The 22,735-nt window shown below is 45.1% G+C and overlaps 1 protein-coding gene and 1 long non-coding RNA gene across 15 annotated transcripts in view; one reads left to right on the top strand and one right to left on the bottom strand.

The window, feature by feature from the left end:
* The window catches only part of mapk8ip3 (mitogen-activated protein kinase 8 interacting protein 3), a 92,091-nt gene extending 78,937 nt beyond the window's left edge, over positions 1-13,154 (bottom strand). For 11 of the 13 annotated variants that reach the window (XM_082973558.1, XM_082973561.1, XM_082973560.1 and 8 more), the window contains exon 1: positions 12,105-13,153. In XM_082973558.1, the coding sequence (XP_082829684.1) occupies positions 12,105-12,404 (300 nt within the window). In that variant the 5' untranslated portion in view covers positions 12,405-13,153. Of the gene's footprint in view, positions 1-12,104 lie in introns of all 13 variants that reach the window. The other 2 variants (XM_082973562.1, XM_082973555.1) reach the window with 1 other exon arrangement.
* Positions 13,155-15,804: 2,650 nt separating this feature from the next.
* LOC145877584 (uncharacterized) lies at positions 15,805-22,521 on the top strand. Of its 2 annotated transcripts, XR_014391917.1 has the most exons (3): positions 15,810-17,467; positions 21,428-21,621; positions 21,729-22,521. It is a non-coding gene; the product is annotated as an uncharacterized LOC145877584 (long non-coding RNA). The 2 variants fall into 2 exon arrangements; XR_014391916.1 differs by having other exon boundaries at positions 15,805-21,621.
* Positions 22,522-22,735: the final 214 nt, after the last annotated feature.

A 22,735-nucleotide genomic window follows, 5' to 3' on the forward strand; every position in this document is an offset into this window, starting at 1 on the left:
AATTGTCCGTAGAGCTCCGAGACAGGATTGTGTCGAGGCACAGATCTGGGGAAGGGTACCAAAAAATATCTGCAGCATTGAAGGTCCCCAAGAACACAGTGGCCTCCATAATTCTTTAAAGGAAGAAGTTTGGAACCACCAAGTCTCTTCTTGGCCGCTCGGCCAAACTGAGCAATCGGGGTAGAAAGGTCTTGGTCAGGGAGGTGACCAAGAATCCAATGGTCACTCTGACAGAGCTCTAGAGTTCCTCTGTGGAGATGAGAGAACCTTCCAGAAGAACAACCATCTCTGCAGCACTCCACCAATCAGGCCTTTATGGTCAAATGACCAGACGTAAGCCACTCCTCAGTAGAAGGCACATGACATCCCGCTTGGAGTTTGCCAAAAGGCACCTAAAGACTCTCAGGCCATGAGAAACAAGATTATCTGGTCTGATGAAACCAAGATTTAACTCTTTGAATGCCAAGCATCACGTCTGGAGGAAACCAGGCACCATTCCTACGGTGAAGCATGGTGGTGGCAGCATCATGCTGTGGGGAGGTTTTTCAGCGGCAGAGACTGGGAGACTAGTCAGGATCGAGGCAAAGATGAATGGAGCAAAGTACAGAGAGATCCTTGATGAAAACCTGCTCCAGAGCGCTCAGGACCTCAGACTGGGGCGAAGGTTCACCTTCCAACAGGACAACAACCCTAAGCATACAGCCAAGACAACACAGGAGTGGCTTCAAGACAAGTCTCTGAATGTCCTTGAGCGGCCCAGCCGGAGCCTGGACTTGTACCTGATATAACATCTCTGGAGAGACCTGAAAATTGCCGTGCAGCAATGCTCTCCATCCAACCTGACAGAGCTCGAGAGGATCAGCAGAGAAGAATGGGAGAAACTCCCCAAATACAGATGTGCCGAGCTTGTAGCGTCATACCCAAGAAGACTCGAGGCTGTAATCGCTGTCAAAGGTGCTTCAACAAAGTGCTGAGTAGAGGGTCTGAATACTTATGTAAATGTCATATTTCCGGGGTTTTTATTTGTAAAAAATGTGCAAAAATTTATAAAAAACATTTTTTTACTTTGTCATTATGGGGTATTGTGTGTAGATTGATGAGGGATAAAAACAATTTTATCAATTTTGGAATAAGGCTGTAACCTAACAACATGTGGAAAAAGTCAAATGGTTTGAAAACTTTCCGAACGCTCTGTATATGAGTACATTAAATTAAAGGGGTGGGCTGCAACCAGCAAAACCTTGCTCTACCTAGGTTTACCTGCACGTATAGCGCAAAATTTTACGTGGCGTCACGTACCTACGTTATGTAGGTATGCACGTCAGCTTTGACATCGGTTTTGCAGATCGGCATTAAACTAGACATCGGCCAATACCGATGTTGGCATTTTTAGCTAATATCGGCCGATTCCGATATGTTCACCAATATATTGTGCATCCCTAATGCATATACATTGTTTGCAAGATCAGACATAATATCCCTATAATCCGAGTCTTCATTTTCGGAAGTTGCTATCGTTTGAGCGCATCTAATTTCTAAACATTTAAACTGTATTAATTACTTTTCCTTTTTTCAATTCCACCAAGAATTGACACCTATCAAAATCTTTCTTCTCTTTCTTGTGATGTAAGTGTTAAATCCCAGATGAAGCTTTTGCATTTTTATAGATGTAACGGAAAGTCAATGTGTTCCATTGAGCCCATTTCAGCCATTACCGGGTTGTGTTCGACAAGTCATTACAAACATTTCCGCGGTTGTAAAGGAGAAAAACGGCATGCACAAGCAGGAGAGTCGCAGGAGTAAAATGAAAGCAATCAATCCAGCGAGACTTAAGTGACAAGTGGATTTTGTACCCCTCAAACACAGGAAATAGATGGCTGAAAAAGACAGATCCTCAGGTGGGTGGGGCATGATTGTTGCTAATAACAAATAACACTAGTTGTAACACTGTCACATGCATTATAACAGATGTCGTAAGGAGTCATAATAGCTGACATCTGTTTATGACAACTGACAGGGGCGCTGCCATGACACCAAGTATAATGCATGTGTCATAACTGTGTGAAGGTAATTGTGATTGTCATCAGCTGTCATGCTTGTTAATGTCATCTTTTATAATTCTGCACAATTGGTAATTGCTACCTGGTACCAAGTAGTGCCTAGTGGTCCTTGTGATAGTGAATCTTATAGAAAAGTAGTACCCTAATTCATTGGTTGTTATAACGTCATTACAATTTTATCAATTTCTCTGTAAATACTAACTGAACCTGGGAATGTACGTGCATGCTGTAAAGGAAAATGAGCACGTTTATCCTAGTGTATAGGCTAATGACAGTAAAACTAGGATGGAGAATATAAAAGCTATCTTGGGGTGCTTGTTAAAATGAATCCCATAGAAACAAACTACTAGCTTCATTGAAAGGTTATTCATGGTCAGATGCCACCTACATAACGATAAGTTGTTTGGGAGGGCTGCCATAAAAAAGCCTTTGCTGTCATCAAACAGCAAACTCAAGCACCTACAGTTTGCCAAACGTTACTAGAACTTTCAATGGGATCGGGTTCTATGATCAGATGAGACCAAAATAGAGCTTTTTGGAAACAAACACTAGAGATGGGTTTGGCGTAGACAGAAAGATAGCCATGCAGAAAAGTACCTCATCCCCACTGTGAAGTATGGTGGTGAATCTTTGATGTTATGGAGCTGCTTTTCTTCCAAAGGCCCTGGACAACTTGTTAGGATACATGGTATCACGGACTCTATCAAGTACCAGCAGATATTAAATCAAAACCTGACTGCCTCTGCTAGGAAGCTTGGGCCGTGGTTGGATCTTCCAGCAGGACAATGATCCAAAGCACACCTCAAAATCAACACAAAAATGGTTCACTGACCACAGAATCAAGATTTTGCCATTGCCATCCCAGTCCCCTGGCCTAAACCCCATTGAAAACCTGTGGGATGAGCTGAAGAGGAGAGTCCACAAGAGTGGCCTTCAGAATCTGAAGGATCTGGAGAGATTCTGTATGGAGGAATGGTCTCACATCCCTTGCCATGTGCTCTCCAACCTAATTACGCATTTTGGAGAAGTCTCAGAGCTGTTATCTTGGCAAAGGGAGGTTGCACAAAGTATTGAATGAAGGGGTGCCAATAATTTTGGCACACATATATTTGAGAAAAAAAATATATTTTGAGAATTATTTTTTTCTTCCAATTATTTAACTTTAATAAAAGGTTTGATTGGTGTGAATATTTTTGAATGAAAGACCAAGAGGATAAACAATAAAGAATTTTTTTTCACAGCCCGGTTTGCTCATATTTTCCAAGGTTGCCAATATTAGTGGAGGGCACTGTACATGGGAAAGCAGCATGCCACTGCAGGCCTAAGACAACTGACACCACAGTAGGATGCTTTCTGCTACGCTTGTTTTTAGATGGTATCTGCTTCTAGCAGGTGAAGGATTACAGACGGATGGTTTTTGATGCTACTGCTGGGTGCCTCATCTTCTCTGTTTCTCTAACTACTGCTGGGAGGAGGAGAGGAGAAGAATAGCAACAAAGGCAGTCGAGGACCGTAGCCATCCGGGCTTTTAGTCTCTGTTGAAGGCCGCTTATTACTAAAGGCACAGGATAACATCGCTATTCACCACTATACATTACTCTACACCCTTTAATTTCACCAGGGATCAAATAAAATAAAAATTGTCACATGCGCCGAATACAACAGGTGTAGCCCTTAGCATGAAATGCTTACTTACAAGCCCTTAACCAACAATGCAGTTAAGAAAATAGAGGTAAGAAAATATTTACGAAATAAACTAAAGTAAAAAAATTTGATCACTTTACCCCTACCTACAGTTGAAGTCGGAAATGTATATACACCTTAGCCAAATTAACTAAGTTTAAATGTTTCACAATTCCTGACATTTAATCCTAGTAAAAACTACCTGTCTTAGGATCACCACTTTATTTTAAGAATGTGAAATGTCAGAATAATAGTAGAGAGAATAATTTATTTCAGCTTTTATTTATTTCATCACATTCCCAGTGGGTCAGAAGTTTACATACACTCAATTAGTATTTGGTAACATTGCTTTTAAATTGTTTAACTTGGGTCAAACGTTTCGGGTAGCCTTCCACAAGCTTCCCACAATAAGCTGGGTGAATTTTGGCCCTTTCCTCCTGACAGAGCTGGTGTAACGGAGTCAGGTTTGTAGGCCTCCTTGCTCGCACACGCTTTTTCAGTTCTGCCCACACATTTTTTATAGGATTGAGGTCAAGGCTTTGTGATGGCCACTCCAATACCTTGACTTTGTTGTCCTTAAGCCATTTTGCCACAAGTTTGTAAGTATGTTTGGGGTCATTGTCCATTTGGAAGACCCATTTGCGACCAAGCTTTAACTCCCTGACTGATGTCTTGAGATGTTACTTCAATATATCCACATAATTTTCCTCTTCATGATGCCATCTATTTTGTGAAGTGCACCAGTCCCTCCTGCAGTAAAGCACCCCCACAACATGATGCTGCCACCCCCGTGCTTCACGGTTGGGATGGTGTCTTCGGCTTGCAAGCCTCCCCCTTTTTCCTCCAAACATAACGATGGTCATTATGACCAAACAATCATTTTTTTGTTTCATCAAAAAAGTACGATCTTTGTCCCCATGTGCAGTTGCAAACCGTAGTCTGGGTTTTTTAAGGCGGTTTTGGAGCAGTGGCTTCTTCCTTGCTGAGCGGCCTTTCAGGTTATGTTGATATAGGACTCGTTTTACTGTGGATATAGATACTTTTGTATGTATGATGGCTGCGTGGTCCCATGGTGTTTATACTTGCGTACTACTGTTTGTACAGATGAACGTGGTACCTTCAGGCGTTTGGAAATTGCTCCCAAGGATGAACCAGACTTGTGGAGGTCTACAAAGTTCTGAGGTCTTGGCTGATTTCTTTTGATTTTCCCATGATGTCAAGCAAAGAGGCACTGAGTTTGAAGGTAGGCCTTGAAATACATCCACAGGTACACCTCCAATTGACTCAAATGATGTCAATTTGCCTGTCAGAAGCGTCTAAAGCCATGACATAATTTTCTGGAATTTTCCAAGCTGTTTAAAGGCACAGTCAACTTAGTGTATGTAAACTTCTAACCCACTAGAATTGTGATACAGCGAATTATAAGTGAAATAATCTGTCTGTAAATAATTGTTGGAAAAATTACTTGTGTCATGCACAAAGTAGATGTCCTAACCGACTTGCCAAAACTATTGTTTGTCAACAAGAAATTTGTGGAGTGGTTGAAAAATGAGTTTTGATGACTCCAACCTAAGTGTATGTAAACTTTCGACTTCAACTGTACATGTACAAATTACCTCGACTAACCTGTTCCCCCGCACATTGACTTGGTACTGCTAACCCCTGTATATAGCCTCGTTATCGTTATTTTAAATAACCGCTAACCTCTGTACATAGCATCGTTATCGGTATTTTAAAGAACAATATCGAGGCTATGTACAGGGGTTAGCGGTACTGAGTCAATGTGCAGGGGAACAGGTAAGTCGAGGTAATTTGAACCTGTACACTACCATTCAAAAGTTTGGTGTAACTTAGACATTTCCGTGTTCTTGAAAGAAAAGTAATTTTTTGGTCTATTAAAATAACATCAAATTGATCAGAAATACAGTGTAGACACTGTTAATGTTGTAAATGACTATTGTAGCTGGAAACGGCTGTTTTTTTATGGAATATCTACATATGCGCACAGAGGCCCATTATCAGCAACCAATAGAAAGAGGAGTGGAAGGCCCCAGTGCACAACTGAGCAAGAGGACAAGTACATTAGTGTCTAGTCTCAACGTCAACAGTGAAGAGACGAATCCAGGATGCTGGCCTTCTAGGCAGAGTTCCTCTGCCCAGTGTCTGTGTTCTTTTGCCTATCTCTCAGTTGTGCACCGGGGCCTCCCACTCTTTTTATTCTGGTTAGAGCCAGTTTGCGCTGTTCGGTGATGGGAGTAGTACACAGTGTTGTACGAAATCTTCAGTTTCTTGGCAATTTCTTGCTTGCAATAGCCTTCATTTCTCAGAACAAGAATAGACTGATGAGTTTCAGAAGAAAGGTCTTTGTTTCTGGCCATTTTAAGCCACAAATGCTGACGCTCCAGATACTCCACTAGTCTAAAGAAGGCCAGTTGTATTGCTTCATTAATCAGAACAACAGTTTTCAGCTGTGCTAACATAATTGCAAAAGGGTTTTCTAATGATCAATTAGCCTTTTAAAATGAGAAACTTGGAATAGCTAACACAACGTGCCATTGAAACACAGGAGTGATGGTTGCGATAAATGGGCCTCTGTACACATCTGCGTGAGCGTGCCTTAGGCATGCTGCAAGGAGGCATGAGGACTGCAGATGTGGCCATGGCAATAAATTGCAATGTCCGTACTGTGAGACGCCTAAGACAGCACTACAGAGAGACATGACAGACAGCTGATTGTCCTTGCAGTGGCAGACCACGTGTAACAACACCTGCACATGATCGGTACATCCGAACATCACACCTGCGGGACAGGTACAGGATGGCAACAACAACTACCCGAGTTACACCAGGAATGCACAATCCCTTCATCAGTGCTCAGACTGTCCGTAATAGGCTGAGAGAGGCTGGACTGACGGCTTGTAGGCCTGTTGTAAGGCAGGTCCTCACCAGACATCACCGGCAACAACGTCGCCTTTGGGCACACGTCGCTGGACCAGACAGGACTGGCAAAAAGTGCTCTTCACTGACGAGTCGTAGTTTTGTCTCACCAGGGGTGATGGTCGGATTCGCGTTTATCGTCGAAGGAATGAGCGTTACACTGAGGCCTGTACTCTGGAGCGGGATCGATTTGGAGGTGGAGGGTCCATCATGGTTTGGTAGCAATGTGTCACAGCATCATGGGACTGAGCTTGTTCTCATTGCAGGCAATCTCAATGCTATGCGTTACAGGGAAGACATCCTCCTCCCTCATGTGGTACCCTTCCTGCAGGCTCATCCTGACATGACCCTCCAGCATGACAATGCCACCAGCCATACTGCTCGTTCTGTGCATGATTTCCTGCAAGACAGGAATGTCAGTGTTCTGCCATGGCCAGCAAAGAGCCCTCAATCCAATTGAGCACGTCTGGGACCTGTTGGATCGGAGGGTGAGGGCTAGGGCCATTCCCCCCCAGAAATGTCTGGGAACTTGCAGATGCCTTGGTGGAAGAGTGGGGTAAAATCTCACAGCAAGAACTGGAAAATCTGGTGCAGTCCATGAGGAGGAGATGCACTGCAGTACTTAATGCAGCTGGTGGCCACACCAGATACTGACTGTTACTTTTAATTTTGACCGCCCCCCCTTTGTTCAGGGACACATTATTCCATTTCTGTTAGTCACTGAGACATAAACTTGTTCAGTTTATGTCTCAGTTGTTGAATCTTATGTTCATAGAAATATTTACACATGTTAAGTTTGCTGAAAATAAACGCAGTTGACAGTGAGAGGACGTTTCTTTTTTTGCTGAGTTTAGATATTCCATTAAAATCTGCAGTTTCTAGCTACAATAGTCATTTACAACATTAACAATGTCTACACTATATTTCTGATCCATTTGATGATATTTTAAATGGACAAAAAATGTGCTTTTCTTTCAAAAACAAAGACATTTCTAAGTGACCCCAAACTTTTGAACGGTATTGTAGGTAGGGGTATGGTGACAATGCTTAGATATTAAACAGCGAGTAGCAGCAGTGTAAAAATGCAAATAGTCCAGGTGGCCATTTGATTAATTGCTCAGGAGTCTTATGGCTTTGGGGTAGAAGCTGTTAAGGAGCCTTTTGGACCTAGACTTGGCACTCCGGTACCGATTTCCGTGCGGTAGCAGAGAGAACAGTCTATGACTTGGGTGACTGAAGTCTTTGACAATTTTTTGGGCCTTCCTCTGACACCGCTTATGATATAGGTCCTGGATGGCAGGAAGCTTGGCCCCAGTGATGTACTGGGCTGTACACACTACCCTCTGTAGGGCCTTTCGGTCGGATGCCGAGCAGTTGCCATACCAGGCATTGATGCAACCGGTCAGGATGCTCTCGATGGTGCAGCTGTATAACTTTGAGGATATGGGGACGGACCCATGCCAAATCTTTTCGGTCTCCTGAGGGGGAATAGGCTTTGTTGTGCCCTCTTCACGATTGTCTTGGTGTGTTTGGACCATTCTAGTTTGTTGTTGATGTGGACACCGAGGAACTTGAAGCTCTCAACCTGCTCCACTACAGCCCCTTCGATGAGAATGGGGGCGTGCTCGGTCCTCCTTTTCCTGTAGTCCACAATCATCTCCTTAGTCTTGGTTGAGGGATAGGTTGTTATTCTGGCACCACACGGCCAGGTCTCTGACCTCCTCCCTATAGGCTGTCTCGTTGTTGTCTGTGATCAGGCCTACCACTGTTGTGGTGTCTGCAAACTTAATGATGGTGTTGGAGTCGTACCTGGCCATGCAGTCGTGGGTGAACAGGGAGTACAGAAGGGGACTGAGCACGCACCCCTGTGGAGCTCCAGTGTTGAGGATCAGCGTGGCAGATGTGTTGCTACCTACCCTCACCACCTGGGGGCGGCCCGTCAGGAAGTCCAGGATCCAGTTGCAGAGGGAGGTGTTTAGTCCCAGGATCCTTAGCTTAGTGATGAGCTTTGAGGGTACTATGGTGTTGAACGCTGAGCTGTAGTCAATGAATAGCATTCTCACATAAGTGTTCCTTTTGTCAAGGTGGGAAAGGGCAGTGTGGAGTGCAATAGAGATTGCATCATGCTTCTACACCTGCATTGCTGTTTGGGGTTTTAGGCTGGGTTTCTGTACAGCACTTTGTGATATCAGCTGATGTAAGAAGGGCTATATAAATAAATTTGATTTGATGATCATCTGTGGATCTGTTTGGGCGGTATGCAAATCGGAGTGGGTCTAGGGTTTCTGGGATAATGGTGTTGATGTGAGCCATTACCAACCATTCAAAGCACTTCATGGCTACGGACGTGAGTGCTATGGGTCTGTAGTCATTTAGGCAGGTTGCCTTTGTGTTCTTGGGCACAGGGACTATGGTGGTCTGCTTGAAACATGTTGGTATTACAGACTCAATCGGGGACATGTTGAAAATGTCAGTGAAGACACCTGCTAGTTGGTCAGCACATGCCCGGAGCACATGTCCTGGTAATCCGTCTGGCCCTGCGGCCTTGTGAATGTTGACCTGTTTAAAAGGGTCTTGCTTCCATTGGCTATGGAGAGCATTATCACAGTTGTCCGGAACTGCTGGTGCAATCATGCATGATTTAGTGTTGCTTGCCTCGAAGCCTGTATAAAAAGGCATTTAGCCCGTCTGGTAGGCTCGCGTCACTGGGCAGCTAGCGGCTGGGTTTCCCTTTGTAGTCCGTAATAGTTTACAAGACAACTTGTAATTGTGAAAAGTCCGGTTTCATTTTAGGCATATTGTTGTCCATAAAAAGTCTGTGTCAAATACAATTATTTTATTGAATAAAATGTAATGAAATATAGTACATTCATGTCAGCATCACAACACCTCAGCTTTGCAGGAATCCTTTAGCAAACACACAAGCACACTGAACTGATTACCAACCTGGCCCAGGTACAATGCAGGCACTAGGCTATTCCCAGGCCCCTATCCTCATTGAACCACCACTGATGATGCTACATAAATAAGCCTTTCCACTGTCTCTGATCTGCTGTGTTTATATGGATGGGCCATTAGTCCAGATATGAGTACTCACTGCATGCAATCGGTGACATAGACTGACCAGGTGAATACAGGTGAAAGCTATAATCCTTTACTGATGTGACTTGCTAAATCCACTTCAAATCAGTATAGATGAAGGGGAGGAGACAGGTTAAAGAAGGATTTTTAAGCCTTAAGACAATTGAGACATGGATTGTGTATATGTACAGTCGTGGCCAAAAGTTTTGAGAATGGCACAAATATTAATTTCCACAAAGTTTGCTACTTCAGTGTCTTTAGATATTTTTGTCAGATGTTACTATGGAAAACTGAAGTATAATTACAAGCATTTCACCCTTCTTTTTCAAGACCTCTGCAATCCGCCCTGGTATGCTGTCAATTAACTTCTGGGCCACATCCTGACTGATGGCAGCCAATTATTGCATAATCAATGCTTGGAGTTTGTCAGAATTTGTGGGTTGTTTGTTTGTCCACCCGCCTCTTGAGGATTGACCACAAGTTCTCAATGGGATTAAGGTGTGGGGAGTTTCCTGGCCATGGACCCAAAATATCGATATTTTGTTCCCCGAGCTACTTAGTTATCACTTTTACCTTATGGCAAGGTGCTCCATCATGCTGGAAAAGGCATTGTTGGTCAACCTGGATGGTTGGGAGAAGTTACTCTCAGAGGATGTGTTGGTACCATTCTTTATTCATGGCTGTGTTCTCAGGCAAAATTGTGAGTGAGCCCACTCCCTCTCAGGATGCTTTACTGTTGGCATGACACAGGACTGATGGTAGCGCTCACCTTGTCTTCTCCGGACAAGCTTTTTTCTGGATGCCCCAAACAATCAGAAAGGGGACTCATCAGAGAAAATGACGTTACCCCAGTCCTCAGCGGTCCAATCCCTGTACTTTTTGCAGAATATCAGTCTGTCCCTGATGTTTTTCCTGGAGAGAACTGGCTTCTTTGCTGCCCTTCTTGACACCAGGCCATCCTCCAAAAGTCTTTGCCTCACTGTGCGTGCAGATGCACTCACACCTGCCAGCTGCCATTCCTGAGCAAGCTCTGTACTGCTGGTGCCCCGATCCCGCAGCTGAATCAACTTTAGGAGACGGTCCTGGAGCTTGCTGGACTTTCTTGGGCGCCCTGAAGCCTTCTTCACAACAATTGAACCGCTCTCCTTGAAGTTCTTGATGATCCGATAAATGGTTGATTTAGATTCAATCTTACTGGCAGCAATATCCTTGCCTTTGAAGCCCTTTTTGTGCAAAACAATAATGATGGCACGTGTTTCCTTGCAGGTAACCATGGTTGACAGAGGAAGAATAATGATTCCAAGCACCACCCTCCTTTTGAAGCTTCCAGTCTGTTATTCGAACTTAATTAACATGCCAGGGTGATCTCCAGCCTTGTCCTTGTCAACACTCACACCTGTGTTAACGAGAGAATCACTGACATGATGACAGCTGGTCCTTTTGTGGCAGGGCTGAAATGCAGTGGAAATGTTTTGGGAGGAATTCAGTTCATTTGAATGGCAAAGAGGGACTTTGCAATTAATTGCAATTCATCTGATCACACTTCATAACATTATGGAGTATATGCAAATTGCCATCATACAAACTGAGGCAGCAGACTTTGTGAAAATTAATATTTGTGTCATTCTCAAAACTTTTGGCCACAACTGTATATGTGCCATTCAGAGCATGGGCAAGACAAAATATTTAAGTTCCTTTGAATGGGGTATGGTAGTAGGTGCCAGGCGCACCGGTTTGTGTCAAGAACTGCAATGCTGCTTTGTTTTTCACGCTCAACAGTTTCCCGTGTGTATCAAGAATAGTCCACCACACAAAGGGCATCCAGTCAACTTGACACAACTGTGGAAAGCATTAGAGTCAACATGGGCCAGCATCGCTGTGGAATTCTTTCAACACCTTGTATAGTCCACGCCTGACAAATTGAGGCTGTTCTGAAGGTAAAGGGGGGGAGGGGGGCTGTGCAACTCAATATTAGGAAGTCGTTCCTAATGTTTGGTATACTCGGTGTATATTACATTAGGCCCTATGAGCTCTGGTCAAAAGTAGTGCACTATATAGGGAATAGGGTGCCATTTGATACGTATGCCTTGTTATATAGGCATGGCCAATTAGGCCTAGAAATAAATGGCCTACAGAAGGAATGTGAATGGGATGTGGGTATAGTTTATAATGGTTAGGTTTAGGGTTTCATTTTGGTAAAATGGGCATACAGTGGCAATGAAAACTGAACTGCTATTGAAAGTGAATGTATGTGCAGTGATTATTAGTCATAGATATGGCTAGTGATGAAGACACTGGTAGAGTATGTATAAACAAAACAGCCATGGATGGAGTAACCCTCACCTCCTCTGCCTGCTTGCGCAGCGCCTTCTCGCGTTCGTACTGGGTGATGAGCTGCTCGTTGTCCTCCTTCAGCAGCTCGAGCTCCACCTCGTGCTCCTGGTTCTCCGTTAAAACCGAATCCAGATTCTCCAGAACGTTCACCACCAGCGGCATTAGCTCCTTGACCACTTCCTCATCGTAGCTGCTGATGAGGCGCTCGAACTCCCGATAGATGCTGTTGGCCAGGCCCGACACCCGCTCCGACATAACCGACACTGAGCCATAGTCGTCCTGATACACAACCTCGTCAATTTCCATCATCTTGGCAAAATTAGGTCTGGTTCCGATTCCAGATGTGAGCTGATGTTGATTAGATAGGCCTATAAAACACGCTTACCAAGATGAAAGGTAAAATACTACTCATTGAAATTATAATCCGTTCTGATTAATCATCAATAAATATATCCTGTGTCATTCCATATTCCGAACGATTTCAAAGGTTGTTATCATTTGAGTGGTATTTTGGCAGTTAGGATTTATAACCTTTAACTACTAAACTGTATTGAGACATCTTTATTCACAATAAAATATATATAGGCTATTTACAAAGGGATAGAGAGACCGCCCTCCCGAGCCGACCACCACTGCTTCTGCTGCACCGCAGCCTCGAGGACGGAACGACGCACCCTGCTACTGCCTTCCTCGCGACAGCAACATCCAATTCCGGTAGCAGTCGGTTCAGTCCTTACCGACCTGTGTATCCGCCGTAGTTGAATACATAATGAATGAGAAATAAATCCTCAACAATACCCCTGCCGCTCAGCAGCCGGAGGCATTGACCCCAGCCATTACTGGGAGGATTCGAAATCCGTTGGGAAATAAATAAAAAACAATATATAAATAGGTAAAATGAAGAAGATAACGGCGTTCCCTTGTGCTGCCAACACCCAAGCCGCCCCTTAAATCATATTTGATCAGTTTTTTTCTACCGATGTTGTTCTCGGTGAAGGACGATGCTGTTTCGGTGTCGGTGGCGCTGTGGACTAGTATGCTGCACTAGTATTCTGACAGCAGCACAAACTATAACGTCACTTTTGTATGATACTAGTGAGACCTTCTAAATAAAAGCCCGCATTTCAAAACATTTCAATGTGGATAACTCATCGAAATTATATTCAATTTTAATCAATGGACACTTTTATTGTGCCAACAAGAAAATTAAATAAGTAATTTATAAAATAAAAAAAATAAGGTAAAAAAAATAACAAGACTAAAAATGACAAAAATAAAATGTTGACACTGGTATGTTGAGAATATTGGACTGTAGAGATAACTTTCCTACCTGTCTCAGCTAATGTGTGTGGAAAATACTCAGTAGGGTCTACTAACCAAATATGGTTAGTTTTGGAGGGGGGCTGTGTTGCATGGCCTGCTGCTGGCTTTTCAATCCGCCCCCTCTAAAGTGTCCAATGCAATCACTGTAATAGATTGAACATGGGATACATATTGGCTTGTAGAGAGAACTTTTCTACCCGTCTCAGCCATATTTGGTTAGTAGAGACTTTACTGAGTATTTCCCACCCCACTTTAGCCAAGACAGGTATCCCATGTACCGTGTATTGCATTGCAATGAATGGAGTGTGTGGAGTAAGGAGTCACCAGTACTCTGTATTAAACCAATTGCCCAGCACAAGAGACCCATTTCATTATTGCAGACTCGATTGAGTAATTCCAATAACATGTATCTGTATTTTATGAAAAGCGTATTTCTTTAAATATAAACTAGACAATAGCTTTCAACATACCAGTATGTGTAAACTTTAAACATAAATGCTGGTTAAATATGTCAAATGGTCCATGTATTTTTTCAAAGGTGGTTGTAAAGCTGTGAAAAACAGTTGCACTGTACAGCGTAAAATTTTTTAAAAAAATCGATATTCCCAAAGTTTAGTATGTCTTTGCAGGGAGACTCTTACAAAACATTGAAAAAAATCCGGATCGTCTGCCCGCATAATATCCTGCTGCTAGGAGAACGGTAATCGGTTTGGGACTCCCCGGCTGTAGATGGATGGAGGTGCCAGCTGACCAATTCTGTCTGACGTCATGCTGTTTACTCTGCAGTTATATTTTTGACAACTTTAACTTTTGCTCCCATACATTTTTCTAAACACCAATGAGTACTCGTTACATTTTGAATGCTGAGGCTGGACAGAAATTGTCCAATTCACGCACCTATCAATATAACGAATTGTCATCCCTACTGCCTCTGATCCGATGGACTCACTAAACATACTGCGTTTGTAAATGATGTCTGAGTTTGCCCTTGTCTGTCTGTAAATAAAAGAACAAAAAAGAAAATAGTGTCATCTAGTTTGCTTAATATAAGGAATTTGATGTAGAGCATTTACTTTTACTTTGTACTTTTACTCAAGTATATCTACAGCAGCTTTGATTCGACTGATCATGTCAACATCATACTTTCAAAATCTTAGCCAGCAGTAATCACGAATCAAGTCGACAATCTCCTTGTCATATGAAGATAAATAATGAAGAGAAATTATAGATAAAACATATCGTGTTCATCGGCCATTGGACACAAACATTACACAACAAGTTGGAAATCGCAAATTCAACAATTAATGGTTTGGAAGGAATCAGTGGCTGACTGCAAGCATTGCAAAGCAATCACTAGCCCGCTATTCAGTGGAGTGGGTGTGTGGTCCCAAGTCTGGGTTTAAGAGTCTCTTTTCCAAGCTTAAAAGGATAAACATTTAACATTGGCCATGGTGTCAACCCAGCATGAATTCTGCCTCACTCAAAACAACTGGAAACTCAGAACTGGGAAATCTGATTTCAGTGAGTTCAAGACAACTGGGAACTCAGACAGAAACAAGCTCCGACTGAGAAAATATGTTTTCAACTGCCATCCAACTCGGAATTGCAAGTCGGGAGCTCCGACCTGAAGGTCACTGACATCATCATGATTCAACATAGTTTTTTTTACAAGTTTCTAGTTCTCTTGAAAGCACCATAAATCCAGAGAATGACAGACTTTGATGACAAAATATGCCCACGAAGGAAAGCCATTCCACCTTCCTGTTCAAGTGAGCACAGCACAACAAGGTGAGTCCAAAAATGCTGCTGCATAAATTATGTAATATGCCAGGGAGATACGTATACTGTAGCTAAGAAAGTAATACTAAGTGTATGTTGTGTAAGTTAATTAAGCTGTTAGTAGCCCATGGTCCTCACCCCAATAATTTCGTCCCGTTTCCCAACCTAATTTCGCCTACTGTTCTGACTTGGTGGTGCACATGTAGCCTATAGCCTGTTTTAGAGAAATGTAATTATTGAATAGTGTAAGAGCTTTCATTGTCTGCTTATATGCCCCCTTATTTATCCTATGGTTTAGACTTTGTGTACTGGGAGAATACTGTAAGAATGGACCATGTTTTGAATTCTGTCGCTGTACATTTCAAGTGCTGAACAAAGTTATATTGACTACGTCCATCCGAGCTCGTTCATTAATATCTTAATTAAAATTACGGATTGCCTCTTATCCACTCGTCATCCCGTTATGCCATAGTTTGTACATCTCAATTGTCGTAGAAACCACATTTGTTTAAGCAAGTCAGCCATATCAGCTATGTTTTTTTTTAAAGGCAGTAAATGAGGCTGAAATAACTGTTTCACTGCCAGACAAGGTGTAGCAGGGGTAAGGGGTTGCTGCTGCTGTTGGGACTCTGCTGTTGGGACAGCTTTACAGTGTGCGGGCACCGTTTGTCACCGTTATAGTGTTGTGTTGTGGGTTTGCTGGCATGCATCTAAAACATGTTTTACATGATTTACATGCTAAAATCGCCACTGCTCTATTGGTACATTTTTAAGTTAGGACAGGCAGGAGGCGGGGGCGCTCCAGTACAGTAGGTGGTGTTAATGCTCAATAACGTTGGATGGTAGCCACCGATAAACCCCACAGAAGAAGGGCCGGTGGCGACAATGGTAGCAAGCTAGCCGTACACCGGTAGACAGTGTCCTTGGCTCCCGCCTGTCGGGCACTGTTTTCCCAGAGTTCTGTTAACGACGGCGAGGGCAGGTGTTCGGCAGGCGGGAGTGAAGGACACTGTGTGCTAGTTTAGCCAGCTAGTCCTAAGGAGGACTGGTACATAGCAGGCGGGAGGCGACAACGTGTGTTAGCGAACTGGCACTGCTGTGCTAGCGGGAGGCGGGGACAACCGGTAGACAGTGTCCTTTGCCCACGCCTGTCAGGCACGGTTTACTCCAGTACACAACAGGTGGGAGTAGGCACAAAGTGCCTATGCAAAGCCCTTCCTCTGTCACTCAGAAACGTATTCCAGTATCTGCCTGCAAGCTGAAAATCTTTGCCAATGTGTGTGCATGTTTAGGCTACCTGCCCCTCCCCTCTGAAGCATCGGCTACTGTACTGACAGAAGTGTGAGAAGATGAATAGATAGATTTTTTATTAGCTAGAGAAGAATGGATTAACTTTTCCAATAATATTTAAGGCCTAGTTATCACGTTTCATGTTGGATTTATTAACTACAAAAAGGTAAGATGTGTTTTTAATTCTAGTGCCGCTCTGCACACACAAGCTTGTTAGCTTGCTAGCTCAAGCTTGTTAGCTAGCTCAAAGGACATTCAAAGTTCCTTCATAGAACCACTCCTCCTAGGCATAATTCTGTGGACCTATTTCAGATAATGCATGACATAACAAGATGAGTAGCTTTTCAAGCCTCCTCCTCAACCCTCTCTAGCTCTCTCCCCACCCGTAGAATTTTGCGCCATAGGCTACACTTGTCTGTCCATCACGCATTACCTGCTCTAACTGCTCTTTGGTCTGATGAGTCCAAATTTGAGAATTTTTGGTTCCAACCTCCGTGTTTTTGTGAGACGTAGAGTAAGTGAACGGATGATCTCCGCATGTGTGGTTCCCACCGTGAAGCACGGAGGAGGAGGTGTTATGTTGTGGGGGTGCTTTGCTGGTGACACTGTCAGTGATTTATTTAGAATTCAAGGCACACTTAACCAGCATGGCTACCACAGCAATCTGCAGCAAAACACCATCCCATCTGGTTTGCACTTAGTGGGACTGTCATTTGTTTTTCAACAGGACAATGACCCAAAACACACCTCCAGGCTGTGTAAGGGCTATTTGACCAAGAAGGAGAGTGTTGCTGTTCTGCGCCTTATGACCTGGCCTCCACAATCACCCAACCTCAACCCAATTGAGATGGTTTGGGATGAGCTGGACTGCAGAGTGAAGGAAAAGCAGCATTCAAAAATTCTAATTCGTATCAAAGTAGACCATGCAAAACTACAAATCCCTGAAAGTTCCTGCACGTCATCTCTCTCTTTACTAACAGGTATTGTGACAATTTTAAACTTGCAGAAGACAGTTCACAGAATTGCCCATTTAAAGAAATGTAGCCAATTTATTAATGACTACATTTAGCTAACATTAGATAATTAATCCAGAGATTCTTACCTTTGCCAAGATTCAGCGGTCTTGTCTTGGCATTTGTAGTTCTTTATGATAGCCACATTAGCAGCTAATTAGCGTAAAACAAATTGGGGGTAAATACAGGCGAATATAAGTCACCTTGTCCTAGAAATTTACATGGTTATCAAAACGTCACGCCAGGGTAAGCCTACACGAAACACAGCCCTTATTTAAAGTGTTTCTAAAATCCCCTATGGGAAAAATCTATGGTTGAAAAACAATTGGAACCATTTCCCTGTTTGACCACTAGGTTTAATCGGTATTAGGATTCATACTCAAACTTTTACAGATGCACAATTGAAAGCATCCTGTCGGGCTGTATCACCGCCTGGTACAGCAACTTGTCACGACTTCCGCCGGTGCCTCTCCTTGTTCGTTCGGTGGTCGACGTCACCTGCTTTCTAGCCTCCACCGATCTACATTTGTTTTTTCCATTTGTTTTGTCTGTATTGTACACACCTGGTTCCCATTTCGTTTGAATTATTTCCCTATTTAACCCTCTGGAGCCATCATGGTTTTGTGCGTGTTTATTGTTGTCAGTTGTCTTGTTTATGTGATTCTGGATTTTCGTTCCCCTTGTTGGAGGATTATTTTTGAGTAAAGTTACTATTATTACTCATCTCTGGGTCCTGCGCCTGACTCCGCCTCACCCACATCACCTAGACTCTGACAGAAACACGGACCTTTAATGGAGTCAGCAGGTGCACACAGCCCTCCTCTACCTATGGAGGAGCGCGTCCAGCAGCACGCGACTATGTTGCAATGTCTCGGCACAGCCATGCTGCAAACACGTGCTGCAAACCATGGAGCAATGGGAGAGAGGGGGTTTTCCAGCAACCACGTCATCATCAGCCCAGCTCCCACAACAACCCACACCGCTGTCCACCCCTCCTTCCCCTGGATCCAGTGGGATTCGGCTCGCGCTCCCGAGAGTATACGATGGAACGGCTGCCGGGTGCCAGGGGTTCCTACTTTAGCTTGGGCTCTACCTGGCAACCGTTCACCCAGCTCCTTCGGGACGCAAGAGTGTAAACGCCCTCATCTCCTGTCTGACTGGTAGAGCACTCGAATGGGCCAACGCAGTCTGGGGAAGGGAAGGACCGACCTGTGGCCGCAGAGGGCACACTGCTGGTCGGTGCTGGGGAGGTTCTCCAGGGAGTCGAGGCAGCAGGCAGGGCACTGGTGGATCATCCCAGATGAGTAGGCACCCGACTCACCCAGAGCTTCCTGTTTCGCACATGTGTGTATGTGTAGAATTTCCTGAGTTTTCCCCGCATTCCCAGCATAAGGCGCTAGTAGATTCAGGTGCAGCTGGGAACTTTATTGATCGTTCATTTGCAATTAGATTAGGGATCCCTATTGATGTGCCCTTCCCTGTACATGCCTTAGAGAGTCGTCCTTTCGGGTCAGGACTGATCAGGGAGGTCACAGCTCCACTATGTATGATAACGCAGGGGGATCATAAGGAGAGAATTAGTCTCTTTCTGATCGATTCATCTGCGTTTCCTGTGGTGTTGGGGCATCCCTGGTTGGCCGATCATGACCCCACTATTTTGTGGAAACAGGGGGCTCTCAAGGGATGGTCACATCAGTGCTCGGGGAGGTGTGTAGGTGTTTCCATAGGTGCAACTACGGTGGAGAGTCCAAACCAGGTCTCCACCATGCACATCCCCCCTGAATATGCCGGACTCAATTACCACCCCATCGACGGGGGGATTGTGTGATGAATCTCATGGTAGACGCAGCACTTCCCAGGAGTCACGTGTATCCTTTGTCACAGGAGGAGACGGCGGCTATGGAAACATATGTCTCCGAATCTCTGGGACAGGGATACATTCGGCCTTCCACTTCACCTGCCTCCTCGAGTTTCTTTTTTGTGGAAGGGAGTTTTACGCCAGTGTATTGACTATCGAGGTATAAATCAGATCACAGTGAAGTACAGTTACCCGCTGCCTCTCATAGCCAGTGTGACAGAGTCATTGCACGGGGTGCGCTTCTTCACAAAATTGGATCTCAGGAGCGCTTACAACCTGGTGCGTATCCGGGAGGGGGATGAGTGGAAGAGGGCATTTAGTACCACCTCTGGGAACTATGAGTACCTTGTCATGCCGTAAGGGTTGATGAATGCTCCATCAGTCTTTTAATCCTTTGTAGATTACCTTTTCAGGGACCTGCACGGGCAGGGTGTAGTGGTGTATATAGATGACATTCTGATATACTCAGCTACACGCGCCAAGCATGTGTCCCTGGTGCGCAAGGTGCTTGGTCGACTGTTGGAGCATGACCTGTACATCAAGGCTGAGAAATGTCTGTTCTTCCAACAGTCAGTCTCCTTCCGAGGGTACCGCCTGTCCGCGACAGGGGTGGAGATGGAGAAGGATCGCATTTCAGCCGTGCGTAATTGCCCGACTCCAACCACGGTAAAGGAGGTGCAGCGGTTTTTAGGGTCTGCCAACTACTACCGGAGGTTTATCCGGGGCTTTGGTCAAGTAGCGGCTCCCATTACCTCTTTGCTAAAGGGGGGACCGGTGCGACTGCAGTGGTCAGCTGGGCCGGACAGGGCTTTTGGTCACCTGAAGGCTCTGTTTACCTCGGTTCCGTGCTGGCTCATCCTGATCCCTCTTTGGCATTTATAGTGGAGGTGGATGCGTCCGAGGCTGGGATAGGAGCTGTGCTGTCTCAGTGCTCGGTTACGCCACCAATGCTCCGCCCCTGTGCTTTTTTCCAAAGAAGCTCAGCCCGGCGGAGCGAAACTATGATGTGGGTGATCGGGAGCTGTTGGCTGTTGTCAGGGCTCTGAAGGCGTGGAGGCATTAGCTTGAGGGGGCTAAACACCCTTTCCTCATTTGGACTGACCACCGCAATTTGGAGTACATCCGGGCGGCGAGGAGACTGAACCCTCGTCAGGCAAGGTGGGCCATGTTTTTCACCCGTTTTGTTTTCACCCTTTCCTACAGACCAGGTTCCCAGAACGCTAAGGCAGACGCACTGTCCCGGATGTATGACACAGAGGAGCGGTCCACGGATCCCACTCCCATACTTCCGGCTTTGTGCCTGGTGGCACCGGTGGTATGGGAGGTGGACGCGGACATCGGCGGGCGTTACGTAGAGAGCCCACTCCCAACCAGTGTCCAGTTGGGTGTCTGTACATTCCGTCTGATGTCCGCGATCATTTGATCTGTTGGGCTCACACATCACCCTCCTCTGGTCATCCTGACATCGGTCGGACAGTGCGCTGTCTTAGTGAGAAGTACTGGTGGCCCACTTTAGCTAAGGATGTGAGGGTTTATGTTTCCTCCTGCTCGGTGTGTGCCCAGTGCAAGGCACCTAGACACCTGCCCAGAGGGAAATTACAACCCCTACCCGTTCCACAACGGCCGTGGTCACACCTATCGGTGGATTTCGTGACGGATCTTCCTCCGTCACAGGGAAACACCACGATCCTGGTTGTTGTGGATCGGTTTTCTAAATCCTGCCATCTCCTTCCTTTGCCCGGTCTCCCTACGGCTCTACAGACTGCGGAGTCCCTGTTCACCCACGTCTTCCGGCACTACGGGGTGCCTGAGGATATAGTTTCTGATCGGGGTCCCCAGTTCACGTCTAGGGTCTGGAGGGCGTTTATGGAACGCCTGGGGGTCTCGGTCAGCCTCACCTTAGGTTTTCACCCCGAGAGTAACGGGCAGGTGGAGAGAGTTAACCAGGATTTGGGTAGGTGACCGGCCGGGGGAGTGGGCGGCTTTCATCCCCTGGGTAGAGATGGACCAAAACTCCCTCCGCCACTCCTCCACTAACCTCTCCTTTTCAATGTGTTCTGGGTTATCAGCTGGTCCTGGCACCGTTCCATCAGAGCCAGATTGAAGCACCTGCAGTGGACGAATGGTTTCAGCGCCTGCAACGGGCCATCAAGCGGCAGAAGGCGAGCGCCGACCGCCACCGCAGTGAGGCACCGGGGGATCGGGTCTGGCTCTCGACCCGAAACCTGCCCCTTCGCCTGCCCTGCCGGAAGCTGGGTCCACGGTTTGTGGGGCCATTTAAAGTCCTGAGGAGACTGAACGAGGTTTGTAATAGGTTACAGCTCCCCCTGATTACCGTATTAACCCCTCGTTCCATGTGTCTCTCCTCAGGCCGGTGGTGGCTGGTCCGCTCCAGCAGTCTGAGGTGCGGGAGGTTCCTCCACCCCCTCTGGACATCAAGGGGGCCCTGGCGTATACTGTGCGAGCCATTATGGACTCAAGGCGTTGGGCGAGGGGCCTTCAGTACCTCATGGAATGGGAGGGGTACGGTCCGGAGGAGAGATGCTGGGTGCCGGTGGAGGACATCCTGGACCCTTCCTTACTGCAGGAATTTCACCGTCTCAAGGCCATCAGACTGTTTAACTGCCATCACTAGCACATTAGAGGCTGCTGCCTATAGGCATAGACTAGAAATCACTGGCCACTTTAAGGAATGGAACACTAGTCACTTCAATAATGTTTATATATCTGGCATTACTCATCTCATATGTATATACTGTATTCTATACTATTCTACGGTATCTTAGTCCGTTCCGCTCTGACATCGCCCATCCATATATGTATATAGTCTTAATTCATTCCTACTTAGATTTGTGTGTATTGGGTATGTGTTGTGTAATTTGTTAGAAATTACTTGCTAGATATTACTGCACTGTCGGAGCTAGAAGAACAAGCATTTTGCTACATCCGCAATAACATCTGCTAATCACGTGTACGTGACCAATACAATTTGATTTGATTTACCGTGGTACTCTATTGCAAACAGAATGCATAGTTTTATTCTGTAAAGGTTCCTTTTCACTCTGTCATTTAGGTTAGTATTGTGGAGTAACTACAAAGTTGTTGAGCCATTCTCAGTTTTCTCCTTTCATAGCCATTAAACTCAAACTGATTTTAAAGTCACCATTGGCCTCATGGTGAAATCCCTGAGCGGTTTCCTTCCTTTCCGGCAACTGAGTTAGGAAAGACGCCTGTATCTTTGTAGTGACTGGTTGTCTTGATATACCATCCAAAGTGTAATTAATAACTTCACTATGCTCAAAACGATATTTAATGTCTGATTTTTGTGAATTTCTTTGAAATTCACTGCTCAACTGAGGGACTTGACAGATAATTGT

Source organism: Salmo salar, chromosome 03, assembly GCF_965601325.2.
Source record: "Salmo salar chromosome 03, fSalSal1, whole genome shotgun sequence".
NCBI lineage: Eukaryota > Metazoa > Chordata > Actinopteri > Salmoniformes > Salmonidae > Salmo > Salmo salar.